At 27.8% G+C, this 16,497-nt stretch overlaps 2 protein-coding genes across 5 annotated transcripts; both read right to left on the bottom strand.

The window, feature by feature from the left end:
* Nucleotides 1-425: 425 nt before the first annotated feature.
* Nucleotides 426-2,815, bottom strand: LOC111040683 (adenine phosphoribosyltransferase-like). Its single transcript, XM_022324685.1, has 5 exons — nucleotides 2,652-2,815; nucleotides 2,446-2,589; nucleotides 1,650-1,887; nucleotides 770-848; nucleotides 426-634 (listed from the first exon to the last, which is right to left on the bottom strand). Exons 2-5 carry the CDS (start codon nucleotides 2,535-2,537, stop codon nucleotides 498-500), a joined length of 546 nt encoding a protein of 181 aa, XP_022180377.1. The 5' UTR covers nucleotides 2,538-2,589; nucleotides 2,652-2,815; the 3' UTR covers nucleotides 426-497.
* Nucleotides 2,816-7,544: 4,729 nt separating this feature from the next.
* On the bottom strand, nucleotides 7,545-12,414 carry LOC111040677 (adenine phosphoribosyltransferase-like). Of its 4 annotated transcripts, none has more exons than XM_022324669.1 (5): nucleotides 11,825-12,014; nucleotides 11,594-11,749; nucleotides 9,441-9,678; nucleotides 9,278-9,356; nucleotides 7,545-7,812 (listed from the first exon to the last, which is right to left on the bottom strand). In XM_022324669.1, the coding sequence occupies exons 2-5, from the start codon at nucleotides 11,686-11,688 to the stop codon at nucleotides 7,676-7,678; spliced, it is 549 nt and encodes a 182-aa protein (XP_022180361.1). In that variant the 5' UTR covers nucleotides 11,689-11,749; nucleotides 11,825-12,014; the 3' UTR covers nucleotides 7,545-7,675. The 4 variants fall into 4 exon arrangements, with proteins under 4 accessions (XP_022180361.1, XP_022180365.1, XP_022180364.1 ...); XM_022324672.1 differs by having other exon boundaries at nucleotides 7,615-7,812; nucleotides 11,594-11,716; nucleotides 11,774-12,014; XM_022324670.1 differs by lacking the exon at nucleotides 11,825-12,014 and adding an exon at nucleotides 12,309-12,414 and having other exon boundaries at nucleotides 7,616-7,812.
* Between the last annotated feature and the right edge of the window lie 4,083 nt (nucleotides 12,415-16,497).

Here is a 16,497-nt window from a genome sequence, read left to right as displayed (position 1 = left end):
GGTTTAAATACAATTTTTTCTATAAAATATTTCGTAAATTGTTATCAATTTTCTTTTTTTTCTATGGTTATAGTTTTAACCTTTAAGTATGTATAACCTCTTAAATATTATCTGTAACATTACTACCCTAGGGTATTAAATTTAAATAAATAATAAATATTAAAAATACATATTACGAATATTGTGATTTAAATTATTTTGTTGTACCTCAAAAATTATTATTCATAAATTTAAAACTTTTGGCCATGAAGTACAAAGGTATATTATTTTTCATACACAATAAAATTAATTAAAAACAAATAATATATATCATGTAAAAACATAAACATAAGAAGGAATTCTGGGTGCATAGATTGGGGGGGGGGAGGGCTTAGCCACCTTCCACCAAAACAAATATATGTTCAAAGCCCCAATTTAAAATAATAATTATTTCAAAAATATTTATTGTATTTAAAAAAAAAATGATTTACTTAAAATATTTATTATATATAACACATTTAGTATTGAATAAATGATTTGATTGGAATGTCAATTTTTTTCCGTGCTTCTAAATCACAAAGTTCCATAATAACTACTGCTTGAACTACTTCTGCTCCAGTTTTCCTCAGTAGTTGAACAGCAGCTTCAAGTGTACCTTAAAAATATTGATATAAAATTAGCAAATTAGGTAAACCACACTTATTTATTTAAAATAATTCATGTATATTCAGACAATGTATCACAGACAAAATAAGAAATAAATAATTAGCTATTTAATTTTATCATATACCTCCAGTTGCTAACAAATCATCAATGACCAGAACTCTCTTTCCTTCTTTTAAGACGTCTAATTGAACTTCCAAAACATCCTAAAAGCAAACACCTTATTTTAAAAATGTATTTTTTTTATTAAAATATAATGTGTAAACAAATTTACTTGCTAATTAAATTAAATTAGCAAATAATGAAGTAAATAACCTTTTTCAAAGTTTCAATTTTTAAGGTGAATTATATTTAGTTTGATAAGAATAGACTCATATCTAAATATTTTTATTACAAAATTATACACAAGTTAATTGATTTCATTTTTCTATAAATATGTAAACAAAAATGCTAACTACATATTTGGAGATTGATAATAAATTAATTTTTTATAAGTCTGTAATATTTAGTAAAATATTTGTGATATAGTTTTTGCTAAAGAAATATTTTAATTGCAATGTAGATTAGAACATTTTGAAAGGTTTAAATTAAATTTCTATTATTTTTTAGTACATAATGTATAATTTGTTGTTTAATACTTTAATTTAAAAGACTTGTATTTTAAAAATAGTTTGTATTTACTATGTTTCAAACATTTAAATTGAGACGATAACTAAAATATTATGCGCGATAATGATAGTAACAAAAGTGAGTAACCTAGTTTAATTTTTTCTTATAAATTTGATAAATCCTCATAACGTATTAATTATTCTGAGATAAATCTTCATATTTATTAGTAATATCAATACCCAATAGGCATATTATATTTATTAGAATTTTATTTCATCAACTGAATAACAAATAAGTAATATTTGCCATATAAAATAAAATAAAATTGTATATTATATTAAACTAATTACTTTCATAGTTCACACATAAACATAAAACAAAATACAATTAATAATTACTTTAGCATATTCCAAACTATACTCTAGTTGAGCTACTTTGCCAGGTAACTTTCCCTTCTTCCTAACTGGAACACAGGGAACATTTAAGTGCAATGCCATTAAAGTACCCAACAAAAATCCTCGAGCTTCCAACATTGCAACACAATCAACTTTACCAGCAATTTCAACCGCATACTTTTTCAAAATATTATTCAACAATTGTAATCCATCAGTACTTTGGAAGACAGTGAATATATCTCTGTAAATATAATTACAAATTTCATTATTCAAATTTAATTATTTAAGATTAATTCACTATTAAAACTATAATTGATTTATCGTCAGATAATACAAAATAGTAAATACAGTAGAAAATGTGATGATATATTTACAAGAGTTGGCCTCTTAACCAATAATCAAAAAATTGCTAACATTTCTAAGGTCACCTTAAAAACTTCATAGAACCTAGGATTAATAGTTGTATAATTGTATACATTCTATAATATTAAAATGTATAATGATCATTACCTAATTTATTTTCTATAGGGCTTCTTCAAAATAATGATTATGATTAGTTTTGTAGTAAAATCATTAACATCATGTTTACTCTATATATTATTATAAATCTTAATATAATTGGTATTTATTTAATGTTTTAATTTTAAATCGACATAATGATAATGTTTTCTTCTAATTCAAGGTTGGTAGATAACAATACACTAAGCACTTGAAGAGATTAAAACAACTACAGAGGCCCTCCGACATAAAATATTTTAAGAGATCCCATCATTCATTAATCAAAAAACTAAATACATACCTAAACAATATTCCAGGCAGAGGGAAATCTGGATATGACTTGATGTAACTCTGTAATGCTAGTGCATCATCTTCAATACTAGTAATCGACATAATAATTAACTTCAATAGAAATCGATCAACACACGAACAGTCCAATAAAAATCTAGAACAGAATATGTAAAAATATTAATAATCACTGCACGTGTTGAAAGCAAATGAAAATACCTGGTGCTGACAGTGTCTACTCAGAGTCGGCCACTAAATGAACGTCCGCTTTCACGATCAATTTGCTAGCATCTGAGCGGACGTTATCTTAATGGATTTAAATAATGACGACGCGTCATGACTCCGATAAACTGCATATCAATCGCAGACACTTGACTTGGCCTTTCAGAAACATTTCAGAACAAATAAATACATCTCATTTGTAACTGATAACTGATAACAGATAACTGATAAGAGTCACTAGACGACAGCACGGACCAAGATGTATATATATAAATATCTTAGTCCGTGCGACCGTGCTAGACAGTAGCTACTTTTTATAACGATTTCAAATAATAGATTCTGATTTTTGACTTCAGAGCGGAGTAATCAACGTATTGATTTTAGTATTTTACAATATTATGTTTTATTTTTTTTGTGTATGTACACACGATTTGTAATAAAAAATAAAATGGTTGGATTTTCAACTTAAATACTAGGTAGTAGGTACCTACCTCGTACCTATCTTTTCTGGTAGGAAAGTGAATCTAAGTTGATGTTTAGGGAATTTGAAATTCAAAATTCCTACTTCACAGAACTTTTCTAACTTGTAATTAAGAAAAAAAATTAGGAAAAACAGAAATTATTACTCAAAACCAGTTTTTCACAAATCTCAGCACAATTTTGAATATACATTATTGAAATTCATATGTGGAACAAAATTAGATATTTAAACAAAGAATAACAATTTTAATTATTTTGTTGTAACTGTAGCTCAAAAATATTATTCGTGAAATTCTTGAAACTTGTACGTACATATATCATTATATTTTACATAGGTATTAGCCATTAAATACACGATGACATTAAAAAAAAAAACATTGTCATATCAATACCTACAACATTTTTGAAAAAAATTATAACTTTTGCTACTGCTGACAGACAGGCTTTGGTCAGAAATCAAAATCGTTTTTCGTAATAAAATGTTATCGTTGATTTCAAAATTAATGCAGCTAGGTACATTACTCAATGACGACAATACTTACAGTAGGTACTGTACAACTGTACAACCGTCACCTACTTAGTTCTTTCCCCTCTTTTATAATGATAATTATTTAATTATTAATTAGTACCTATTTGAAACCCGCAGATAAGTTTATTGCTTAAATTATATTCGTATTGAAACCATGTTCTACTGCAGAACCAACTATTGCAAAAGCCGATACCTAAGCTATAGTGTCATAGATAATACCAACCAGCAATCACAACAATTGAATAGAATAGTTTAAAAAACCTACTTTAAACTTTTTAATTTTAATATTTATTTGCATCAGCGCCACATACACTCGTCCATTCTAGAGCCTATAGTTTGAACTTACGCCATATCTGCTTCTGAACACAACACAATATTTAAACTTGGATCAATCAGCTTGAATCGATATAATCCAAATGCTGGACTACGGAACGATCACAGAAAATATGTTTATATAAATCTTTGAATTTTATTGAAATCGATACCATTTTTATGTTTTAAAAAAATTTTTAGAGCCGAAATTAGGCATGTTAATACGGATTCATATTATATAGCATCATAGGCTTGCTGAGACTTTATTGACATTGTATAGGGAATCCAAAACATTGGGCCATTCACCTCTAAAATAAAAAAATTCCAGTAATAAAACCACGAATAATTATCATAAAAATACAAAATTGGTTAAAAAATAGTAACTTTTATAAAAACAATATTTATATCATTTAGAATTTGTCTATGACTTCCATAGTAATTAGTTGATATCTATTCCATAAAATATTTGTTGAAAAGATCTTGTTGTGTAGGTACATTGGATAACACTAAATACTAAAACCATGGATAAATATAAAATTATTATCGCAACTTATATTATCTTAATATTAACCAATATTTAGCTATGACTAAAACCTATAGTAATTATTAATTTTAAAGTCATTAGATAAAAACATTTTTATAAGATTTATAATACCTACGTAAATACATATTACTAAATTTAATTTGAGTAAGTTCCTAATAAATTTATTTCAAATGATTGTAATAAAATGAGCTATACTTTATAATTTATATCATATATTTCGTCATTAAACATGATAATTTTGAATAGGGTTTTCTCTATAATTCCATTTTTTATATTATAAGATTGTATTTGCCAACAGTAAACTTATAGTAATTTTAAGACAATGTTGTATTTATAAAAGTATGTGTACAAAATAATACCAATCTATTTTATGGTTGTTATGAATTTGGTTATCGAGTCTTATGAATATATACATTTTTTCATTTATCCTAAACCACCTTAAGGGTGACATATAAGAATAGTGGCAGTCAAAGATAAAATGCATAGTACCTACCTATCATGTAAGTATTAAATACAAATATTGGTTTAAACTCCTTATATTCAATCAAAAGTTTCCTTTGGAGAAAAAATGGGATATTATTACAGGCTGAGCCGCTGACCTCATTTTTTAGACATCACAAACATGAAGATTTCCCCCCATTACATCTGTTGGAGTCGAGAGTCCTTTTAGTCGGTACAAATCTGTGTTAAGACCAAACGTCCAAATCGTAGAGCATTTAACTTTGATAATTTAAGTATGTACATGGTATCTAAGTATCTTTAATCTTATATCATTTCAATCTAGATCCAGAGTAAGATATAATTAATTCTACAATACTTTACAAAACGTTCAGACATATTAAAATGACAACACTCACGTCCATGATCATAATAAGTTCTTTATAAATAATAATCATGCTGGCGATGCTGCCATAGTCCCATGCAAGGTTTAGGTAGTGAAAATATCAAATTCATAGTAAATTTAAATAAATAGTGTGTGTTATATAAGCATTAAGCAAGACATATAAATAATAAAGGTACTTAGGTATATTATATACTTTATATATATAATTCTTCTGTAGGTGTGTCGTGTGTATCAGTGTAGGTATGTCACTGAACGTCTGAACTCCTCCTAAACGGCTGAACCGATTTGAATGATTTTTTTGTATGTGTTTGGGTGACGCTCTGGATGGTTTAGATTCACAATTGGACCCAATGGGTCCGACCCCGGGGAGTTGCTCAAACAGGGATTTTAAGATTTATGAAGGTAATATTTGTTTATATACGGTTGTGGGAGAAATATAAATATATTCAGTAGAAATTGGTATTTTTTTATTTGTTTATTGGCTGCCTGCAGTGGATCAGGCATAAGCATGCATACAATTGAATTTTCACACATTGACTACCATGGTGATTGAGTTGCAATTATAGCTGCTCATCGGCGTGTCCGCAATCAAAATCAAAAAAAGAAACAAATTATTTATATAAAGTACTCATCAAGCGGAGCCCGCAATCCACAGCAGGTAGGCATAATATACTGCTCTTATTATCACCATCGAGTCTCATATAGAGTTGGCATTTTTAACGGGCAACAAAGATTATAAAAATCATATAAAAAATTATTATAAAAATAGTCAACATAAACAAGATTTTGTCATGGTTTTATACAACCCATTTTTGATGATTTGTGTCTTGAGTCTTGACTGTCTTGTATGTTTATTTAATGGTTTCTTCCCAGTTCTATATACCTAACCACAGAATAGATGAAACAATTTATTTTATATGAAAACTTATCAAACTGAATACTTTATACAAAATTACACCTATGGTATGTTATTTATTATTTTATGTTCAACGAAGTCAACATCACGTACCTACATATTTAATAAATAATTACCTAATTATAACTTTAAACTGTAATATAACTAGTAATATAGACCAACCGCTAATCAATAATGTAACCCAATGTTCGTAATTAATTCTAATCCTGCTTTTATCAGTAAAATTTTCGATTCTCAGCGGAGCGATGAATGTACTGATTTAAGATTTTACATATTTTACAATATGTATATTTTTGTTGTGACTGTGCACACAATAGACAGTAGAAAAAATGCTAGGTTTTCAACTTTGTAGGTGGTTTAAGATAGCGAATTGGATGTAGGTAGTGACGTAGTGTTCTAGTGGCTTGAAAACGTAATACAGTTAGTCATAAGTAGTTCCAGTGATGTATTCGTATTTTAGAGGATTTTGGGTCTTAGACCCACCACTCAAAAAAAAAAATGTCTTACTCAACCTAAACTTAGGTTATGGACTGTTTTATTTTTGTCTTGGATTAATTTTAGAAGTATACGCGCGTAGTGCGTACACCTGTGTACAATGACATTTAGACTAATTTTATGCTATTGCCTATTTATAGTTTTTACATTAGGTATCACTCATATTAAATAAACTACTATAATAACTAATAGAATAATATTTATAAAGTAGGCCAATCTTCCGTGCAATACTGCTATTGAATTGAATTTAAATTTGGCACATCCATGACAGTTCAGTCAACCCCTACTGTACTTGCTTTCCCCTTTTTTTTCAAATATAATGAATAATTATATAAAATTGAATAATTGAATTCATATTATTAACTATTAATATTTATTATTATTATATAGGTATATGAGTCTTACACACATTTCAATAGTAAAAAAATTTATAATTATTAGTTATTACCAATTTTGCAACTATATACACTATTATATACACTATCATTTCCGTAGCTAGGGAGGCTTGAGGACATAAGCTCCCCTAGTCCTCCTCATGAAATATCAAACTTACTAGTAGCCGGTAGTACCCTAGCTCTTACAATAAAATATTGTAGCCTTCAAAAAAAAATCCAGGCTATGGCACTGTACACAATTAATAAGTAGGTAAGTCTTTTAAATTATAATCCATAAATGTAAAAAAATATTCTAAATCAATCCATATTTTGATAAAATCAATTACACAATAATCATAAAAACAACAACATAATGGAATATTTATATTATGTTTATATAATAGGACATAGGTACATTTTTTTTCTAAATAATAATGATTTTATTAATAATAAGGTATTTTTATAAAATTATTTATTACACATAGTTAAAATTAAATAAAATTAAATAAACGGTTTGTTTTAAACAATTATTCAGACATTAATGATATCATTGGAAAATTTAATCTTTTACGCCCTTCTAATTCTAATTTTTCCATCAATACTAATCCTTGCACAACTTCTCCACCTGCTTTTTGTATTAACTTTGTAGCTGCTTCTAATGTACCTATTTAAAAATCAAAATGCATTTAATAAAGCTACATACGAACACTGCAATTTCAGCAAGAAATTGTTTATTCGGTAGGTACTTAAAACTTACTTTTAACTTTAAAGTATAAGTTAAATTAAATAAATTAACTCTATTGGAAACTTACAAATATATAATGAATTATTAAATTAATAAAATTACTAGTTGAATATTTTAAAACCTTGCATAACTATAATAAATGTACCTATTGCAAAGTAAATTGGAATATGAACGCAATATATTGAAGAGAATTACAATTTTTAAATTGTACTCTCTTCATCTGCTGATTAAATTTCATATAATTATTATGCTACTGCTATTATTAGATACATATTTTAATTTTTAATTATTTATCTAATATAAAAAACACCACCTATTAATTGTTTATTTAATATCTAAACATTTTAATTTATGCCTATGTAATATAAAAAAACATTGCAATTGAATTATTTGAAATTAGAATGTGCATAACAATATATTTTAGTAGTTAATTATTATTAAAAAATAAATAAGATAGAAACAATTAATTTATGTAATTTTAATCAGAGCCCAGCTCGGACGGGGGGCTAGGGGGGCCGCAACCCTGGGCCCAATTAATAATCAATTATTAACGTGGCACTGTGAAATGTTACAACTGAATTAATAATTTAAGTTAAGGACCCCATCAAAAAATTAAATCCAGGCCCCAAAATGCCTAAGATTGGCTCTGATTTTAATAGCTGATCATATGCAAAATATAATAACTATAATTATATCAATTATCTTTGACAGTTTTATGATAACTATTTATAAAGGTTAGGTTAGGTAGCTTTCTTTTTATAATGACTAAAATGTAAAATAATTTTCAGCCTTGTTCTCATAATAAGTTGTATAAGTCAGTCACTTTTAAAATTTTTAAAGAGACGACTCTTAGCATCAAAATTTGATTTTTCATGAAGTTAGCAAAACTAAGTAATCAGCTGGTCATCAGAGGAGTCGCAACCTCCAGGTTAAAAATTGGTAGTATAAACTACAATGAGGTCCAGGTGGTCAGTCATTGAATTATAATATATTCTAAAAGTATTTAACCATAGCAGGAATAGACAATAGTAACTAGTAAGGGACATTGACTCAACATCACTACATTACCCACAATAGAATTATTTATTAGCAGTCCTTACAAAGTTTCATACACTTGATCATAACTTAAAAATAGTTATTTATAGACGTTACTACGAATAAGCTGATAATAGTTTTAATTTACATTTTGTGTTTTAAAATATGAAAAAAAAGAAACAATAGGTGTCTAGTGATCTAGAATTTTTCCAACAAATTCTAGTAAAGAAATATTTAATACTATCTATAGTACTAACATATTGTGAATATGTCTATTTAAATCTGTTGTACCATAACTTATTATAGATCAAATCAATATAAATTGTATAAAGTAATAAGTTGTTTATACCACCAGTTGCAAGAAAGTCATCGACTATGAATATCTTCTGTCCTTTTATAATACTATTCGATTGTACTGTCAAAATATCCTATGTTTAAATACAAAAAAATATTGTGATACATTTTAAACAGATTAATTTGATGAAGGCAACTAAATAATAATAATTAATTACTTCTCCATATTCCAAAATATAAGACATCTCAATAACGGGACCTGGTAAATTTCCTTTTTTGCTAACAGGTATACATGGTATATTGAGATGTAAAGCAAGCATTGGAGCAAATATGAAACCACGAGTCTCCAACATTGCTATACAGTCTACTTTACCACGCATTTCATTGGCAATTTGTTTTAAAATTGTCTCCAACAATTTTATTCCATCACTATGGCTTAACAATGATAATATGTCCCTGCAAAATACAAATATAATATCTATAAATGAACTGTAATATTTAAAATATTTAAATTTTAAAGTGTGAAATGGTCACAAAGAGCTTGAGAATTACTGTGGTTAATGATTTAAAATGTAATAGTAATATTAAAAACAAAAAAATTCTGTACAAATCTTTGCTTACCAAATAATGGTCCATAATAATGATGGACAATTACATACAATAAACAAATCGTACAATACCATCAATACTTCCTTGCTTTATGTTAAGATAATTACATTTCTTAACTGTGGTTTTTTGCTTTTACAATATTAAACAATTTAGCTCTTCAAGTACAGTGCGTTTTACGGATTTTAAATGAAAATTTATAAAAAAAAAACAGAAAAACATCTTAAATATTTTTTACTATCATACAATTATAACAAGATTATAAAAATAAATAATTCATGTAAGAAAAAGTTATTAAGTTCTTCATTCCACTCATAATTGCATACGTAATAAATGTTGCATTATGAGACTTATTGGTTGTAACATTTATAAATATGAAGTTCTTGTAAAAGTAAATTTTAAATAATAATAAAATATGCAACTCCTTTAAATACAGAGTAGAGCGAGTAAACATTATATTAGTTACAACAATTAAAAGTATTTTTTTGAGAAAAGAAAAACTCCAAAAAAATACATTTTACATTTTTACTTTTAGAGGTAAATAATTTAACAAATGCATAATACAGGGTGATCCAACAAGTATGCTCACCCCCTTTTTTTTTTAAATAATGAATTTTTTAAAAATCTGATTTTTGAAATCTTTAAATTTACTCAAAGACCATATTTTCATCATATTCTTGAGATTTTTTGTACCACTTAAGGAGTGTCCTGTGGCGATACAAACTTTTGTTTTTCAAATTGGAACCCCACTTTTTTACTGTTGATTATTTAGCGGATAATTTTTTTGAGAATTTTGATGTATCGAAATCAAAATTCAAACGAGTGGTTTCTAAGTTATTGGACAATTTGTACTAAGGATAATATACTTTATAATAGAGAAGAAGGATATGCTTATACAGTATACGTTGTTATCTATAGTCTATACCGGTAGTTCTCAATCTTTTTAATACCGTGACCTAAATTTCCCCCAAAAAATCTTTCACGACCCACACTGTTTCACTTTTCAACAATTTGTGAAGAACAAAATTTGTTTTATATAAATATGTATACATTTTTATTAGGTATTTAGTTTTTTTATAATTAATATGAATACAAATATAATTAATATAATTAAAATGTACTTTTTATAATGAGATACCTAACATAAATTTCTTGGAATCTATATAATTCAAAAAAATGTTCCCGACCCACCAAAAATTGACTGACGACCCACACTATGAGAAACGCTGGTCTATACACATAATATAAAATAATACGTCATTTTATATTTATTAAGTCAAACACTTAGGTAAATAGCAAGTAAAATCCTTCTAGATTTATTTAGTTATTTTTCTTATTCCATGTGTAGAACTATATAAGCATATCCCTATTATGGACTATTATCCTTAGTAAAAATTATCCAATAACTTAGAAACCACTCGTTTGAATTTTGATTTCGATACATCAAAATTCTCAAAAAAATTATGCGCTAAATAATTAACAGTAAAAAAGAGGGGTTCCCATTTGAAAAACAAAAGTTTGTATTGCCACAGGACACTCCATAGGTGGTACAAAAAATCTCAAGAATATAAAAATAATATGGTCTTTGAGTATATTTAAAGATTCCAAAAATCAGATTTTGAAAAACTTCATTATTAAAGAAAAAAGGGGGTGAGCATACTTGTTGGATCACCCTGTATATCTGATTAATTTGTATAGGCTCCCATAATCACATAAATTTAAAATAGATGCTTTAAAAATTAATTAGAGTAAAAAATATATTTACTTATATAAAATTCCTGGTTTAGGGAAGTCTGGAAAATATTCAACATATTTTTCTAACATTTTGATGTTATCCTCCAATGTATTTGTTGATGTCATGATAAATGAATATGTATAAGATTTGAATCTTGTAACAAAATATTTGATCTTAAATTTGTAACTAAAATAAAATAAAATGTAATACTTGGTTTGTACTATGGACTATGGTTGATTAAGCATTGTTGTACCAAATTACCTAGAATACCTAACAACAAGAGTAGTACACTATCTGAGTAGTATTTAATATTTATTGATAACTGAATTTGACAGACATTGATGAAATTTTAATGTGGAACACAATAATACAAAACACAAATCAAACTTAATAATAATATGATATTGAACTATTGTGGCCAACGATCAGAAATTATTATGATATCACAATGAGAAAATAACTACGCAATAAACGGTATACGTGATTTCATATTTGGAATTTTATCTCTAAATTCAATTGAATTGTAATTCGCAGCATTCAAAAGTCAAAACAATCATATTATCTTATAATATAATAATAGAACAAGTGTAATTCTCAGACTTATATACGTATATTTTAAGATATCAGCAAAACGTAATAATCATCAGATTATTCAGATTTGTCATTAGACAATAAATGATTCAAGTGGGCACATGATGTATTGACTATTTAGGACTGATAAATTACTGAATGGAAACAAAAGTACCTTCGTTTTGTTTGACATTTGTCTATATAGTTAGCCCCGCGACTGTAGATACTAAAATTATTAACTTAATATACTTAATCTACAGTCGTGGACACCGACTTGAGTGCCGGATTCGGCGATTCGACATACCACAAACCCTTATCACATCATCAGTTCAATTTTATCACCTGTGGAATAAAAAAATCGTACTCGATTTTAAAACCAGTTGTTCTCTGATAATACTGATGTTACTAATTAACAATAATTGATTAATGTGTTTTATGCCGTATTGCCGTGATCTTTACAATTTCGTAACACACTCTAGGATTAAATTTTATCGTGCAATGCCCTATCCAACTAAAAAAAATTGGTTCTTAAATAAACAAGGTGGAATGTAGGTAACCGCTCTGCTGTTGTTCTGTAGATGTACCTATAGTAAGACTGTAGCAGTAAGAGTCGAGTGTACTCGTCATTGACTAGGTCACTGTATACTAGATAGTAGATGAGGGATTTCTTAAACGAAACAGAAGATAATTTTAGGATCTTTCACTAAGTGGTGGAGGTGGCAGGGGCGGATCCAGAAATTCATCAATGGGGGGGGGGGGTAATAAAAATATATCCATCAGATACTATTCATACCTACTTAATAACATACTTATTAATATAAACATTAATTACTTAATATTTCCTTATTAATATTCACCATTTAGAATTTATTCTTACAAACTGGTATCAATGACAACATTTTTATAAAATAAAAGAAAAAAATTCAACCGACATTTTTTTTTTAAATGCATTTATAAAATTTAAATATAATAAGCTCAAGGGGGGGTATTTACCCTTTTACCCCTCCCTTGGATCCGCCACTGGGAGGTGGTCATGACTGTCAAGGGAGTTGAGGAGAAGGTTAGGCAGATCACTGAGGGACGAGGTTAGCAATTAGCAAGGGATTCCAAAGCGGCGAGTCTGGCCTATATTCCTAGGGTGACTGCCAAAAATTAAAAATTAAAATTAAATAGATAATATATCTGATTCAGGATTGTTCAACTGTTGTAGAGGGTATTGGCACAGATTAAATGAAACATCATTTCATTTAATCTGTGGTATTGGTTTTGGGGGCATGACGTGTCATCGTCACCCGCATGTGTTGTCTCCGTCTTACACGATTACGACAGATCTAATTTTCGTTCACTATACAAAATAGCCTAACCTAACATTTTTTCTATAGGTAGTTTCAATAGTGTACTGTTAGTTTTGATATTAGAGTGAATTTACATATAATGAAACTTATAGGTAAGAACATTATGTGTTCTCTCATCAGTTTTTCATGACATTTTAATTTTTAAGTGGGTTAAAAGTACCCATGTAAAGTATAAAAATTTGAAAATGCTCACAATTCACTTAGAAATCAAAATATCATAAAAAACCAACGAAGGAACACGGAAAAAAAGTTCTTACCTATAAGTTTCATAATAGATAAATTGACTAATATAAAAACTAACAGTACATTATTAAAACTATTGAACGAAAATTAGCTATGTCATAATCGTGTAAGACGGAGACAACACAGCGGTTTTCTTAAGTGTATAGTATTGCCATGTTTCAAATTTAAAACGATGCCACAATATAGTGGCTGAACCTTGTGAAAATGGTTCAGATCCCGTGTAGCTGTTCCAACACGAGAGCAATTGCATACGAACAACGATTCTGAGTCGAGTCAGCCTGTCAGCCTACTATCATATAATTAATATTAAATATAATGGTAATTGCTATTAATTGTTAAAGTAATTTATTTTACTATTAGTATTTAGTATTTTGGTAATACGGAATAAACTATAAATAGACAAAAGCATAACATTTTATCAGTCTAAATGTTTTAAAAATGGAATAGAGTAACCAGGGCCGTTCTCTAAGTGAGTAGGGGGGGGGGTCTAACCTCCCCGAATCACGATTTATAGGTCGTCAAGTCGACAAATAGGACTTGGTCAAAGTTCTCGGCATCGTCAGTATTTTCATTATTTTCAAAAAAATCTTTGCATATAATTAAATTTATAGTTTTTATTTGTACAAAACAACGAAGACGATGACATAATATTTTTGAACACAAATAATTCTAAAAATAGACGAGTCTATCTACAATCAGTATTGATGAACCGCCATTAGCAGAAGCCGTGTATAGGTACGTTTTCCCTCCAGCGTCTGGACGCAGCCATGCTGTTCTCGCGTCTGACGTTGCAGGGAAACCGTACCTTATGACTCCGTATTCTATCGACTTATTCTTGGCACTATAAAATATTAGATTCTGAGAGGAGCAACGAATGTATTGATTTTAGTATTTTACAATGATATTTTAATTATTTTAATTATTTTTTTTTGTGTGTTGCATTACCATTTGGAAATTGCTTTGATTTTCTACTTCAGCTGCATTTCTAGTATGCAAGTGAAACTAGTTGGTACTTTAGAGGGTTATAGGACCTTTATTTCCACAAGTTTTCAAAAGCCTCAAAATCCTTTTCAGTTTTCCTACCCTTCTATAATTCAAAACTATTTAGTAAAATATTATTAGGTACTTAAAATAAATTATACTGGTAATCAGTATTATACTATTATGTTATTAACAGTTAGTTCACGATTATTCCAATAGATGTTCTTAAATTATATTTTTATTTAAATAACATATTTCTCTCATCTACTACTACCTACTTGACAACCTCTCGAGGTCGTATATTTCTTACAAGTTTCTTTCGGCTCAACCAGTGGTTTTAAGATACGTAAATGGATTGGTGACTGTTTTTGATTTGTGAATTTTTTTATTGATCAACTTGCTTTAACGACAAAGGTTATTAGAGTGATGTGTGCTTACATTATTTACATTATATTTTCTGATTATATACTCCATACTTACGTAGAAGATGATTACGTTTATTTCCACCAAAAAATTGGGTTCAAAAGCAGTCAAAAAATCCTTGGTAATACTATAATAACTTTATACAGGGTGTGATAGAGTAGATATTTTTAAACTATTAATGTAATAATTATTAACCTTTATTAACCGTATATTTCATATATATTTTTTTATTTGTGTTAGTACAACAAATCAATGGATCGGAGAGTTTCCATAGAACATATAATGCCTAGTTTCATAGTCCGCGCCCTTCTATTCATTTGGTTATATCAGTTCTAAAGGAAACACAAGAAAAGACTTAAAACAACAAAAATAAGATCACCTAAAGAACGTTACAATCAAATGGCTTTAATCGACAAACAATGTTCTTTAGATCACACAATCAACGAATATGAAGACTATTGTATTCATATAAATAAAATAAAATATTTGGAACAAGTAACAAGGTATCTAATGGCATAATTGCACAGAAAACCATACTTAATCTTGTTGTTTTTGGGGTCATTTTAACTAACCATTGTTTGATTAAAATCGTACTGAATCGTGTACCCAAAAAGGTAAAACGTACGGAATAGTGCTTTACCAAATTGTTTTGAAAGTCCTAGTTAATACTTCAGTGTCAAAAGAAAAATATTAACAGTAATTTTTTTAATAATCGATAAATGATAATTAATACGATTATACCAATAGATAACCTTAAGTATAAATTATAAATTATAAATTATATTATACAATTATACATTTTTTATTAATCGTATAATTTATATTTATGTCTTTTACTTTAATGTACAAATAATTACTATCCATTGTGTTAAGAAGCCTTTTTGTCAATGACTAATTATAGGTATAGTAATATATCTACTTATTACATTTTCTTATTTGGGATTTTAAGTTATATATAATTATGTATATAATTTACCTAAATACATATGTTTTTACTTTAGTAGTTTAGGTGAATAGATCACAGGTGTTGTAAAAGTATGATAAATATTGTTAATATTTTTAGTTTCACTATAAATTAGTTTCACTAATATTAGTAATAGTTTTCCTGTTTTTGAGCAAAGCAAGAAAATATATTTTTAGTCGGAAAATTGATAGGTCTATCAACTCATAAATCGTTTTTTGGTATGGCATTGTCGTAACTATAGATACAAAATAATTTAATAGTTTGCATTTATTTCAAAGTACCATGAACAAAATGTTTGAATAGCAACCAAAGAACTATTTGTTTCAGTGGCGTAATTTGGTCATGGTTGTGGGGGGGGATGAAATTTTTGTACATTTCACCATTTACCCCCCCCCCCC

This window comes from Myzus persicae, unplaced genomic scaffold (genome assembly GCF_001856785.1).
Source record: "Myzus persicae strain clone G006 unplaced genomic scaffold, MPER_G0061.0, whole genome shotgun sequence".
NCBI lineage: Eukaryota > Metazoa > Arthropoda > Insecta > Hemiptera > Aphididae > Myzus > Myzus persicae.
Note: the sequence above shows the minus strand (reverse complement) of the source record. Positions and strands in the feature narration are given on the sequence as shown.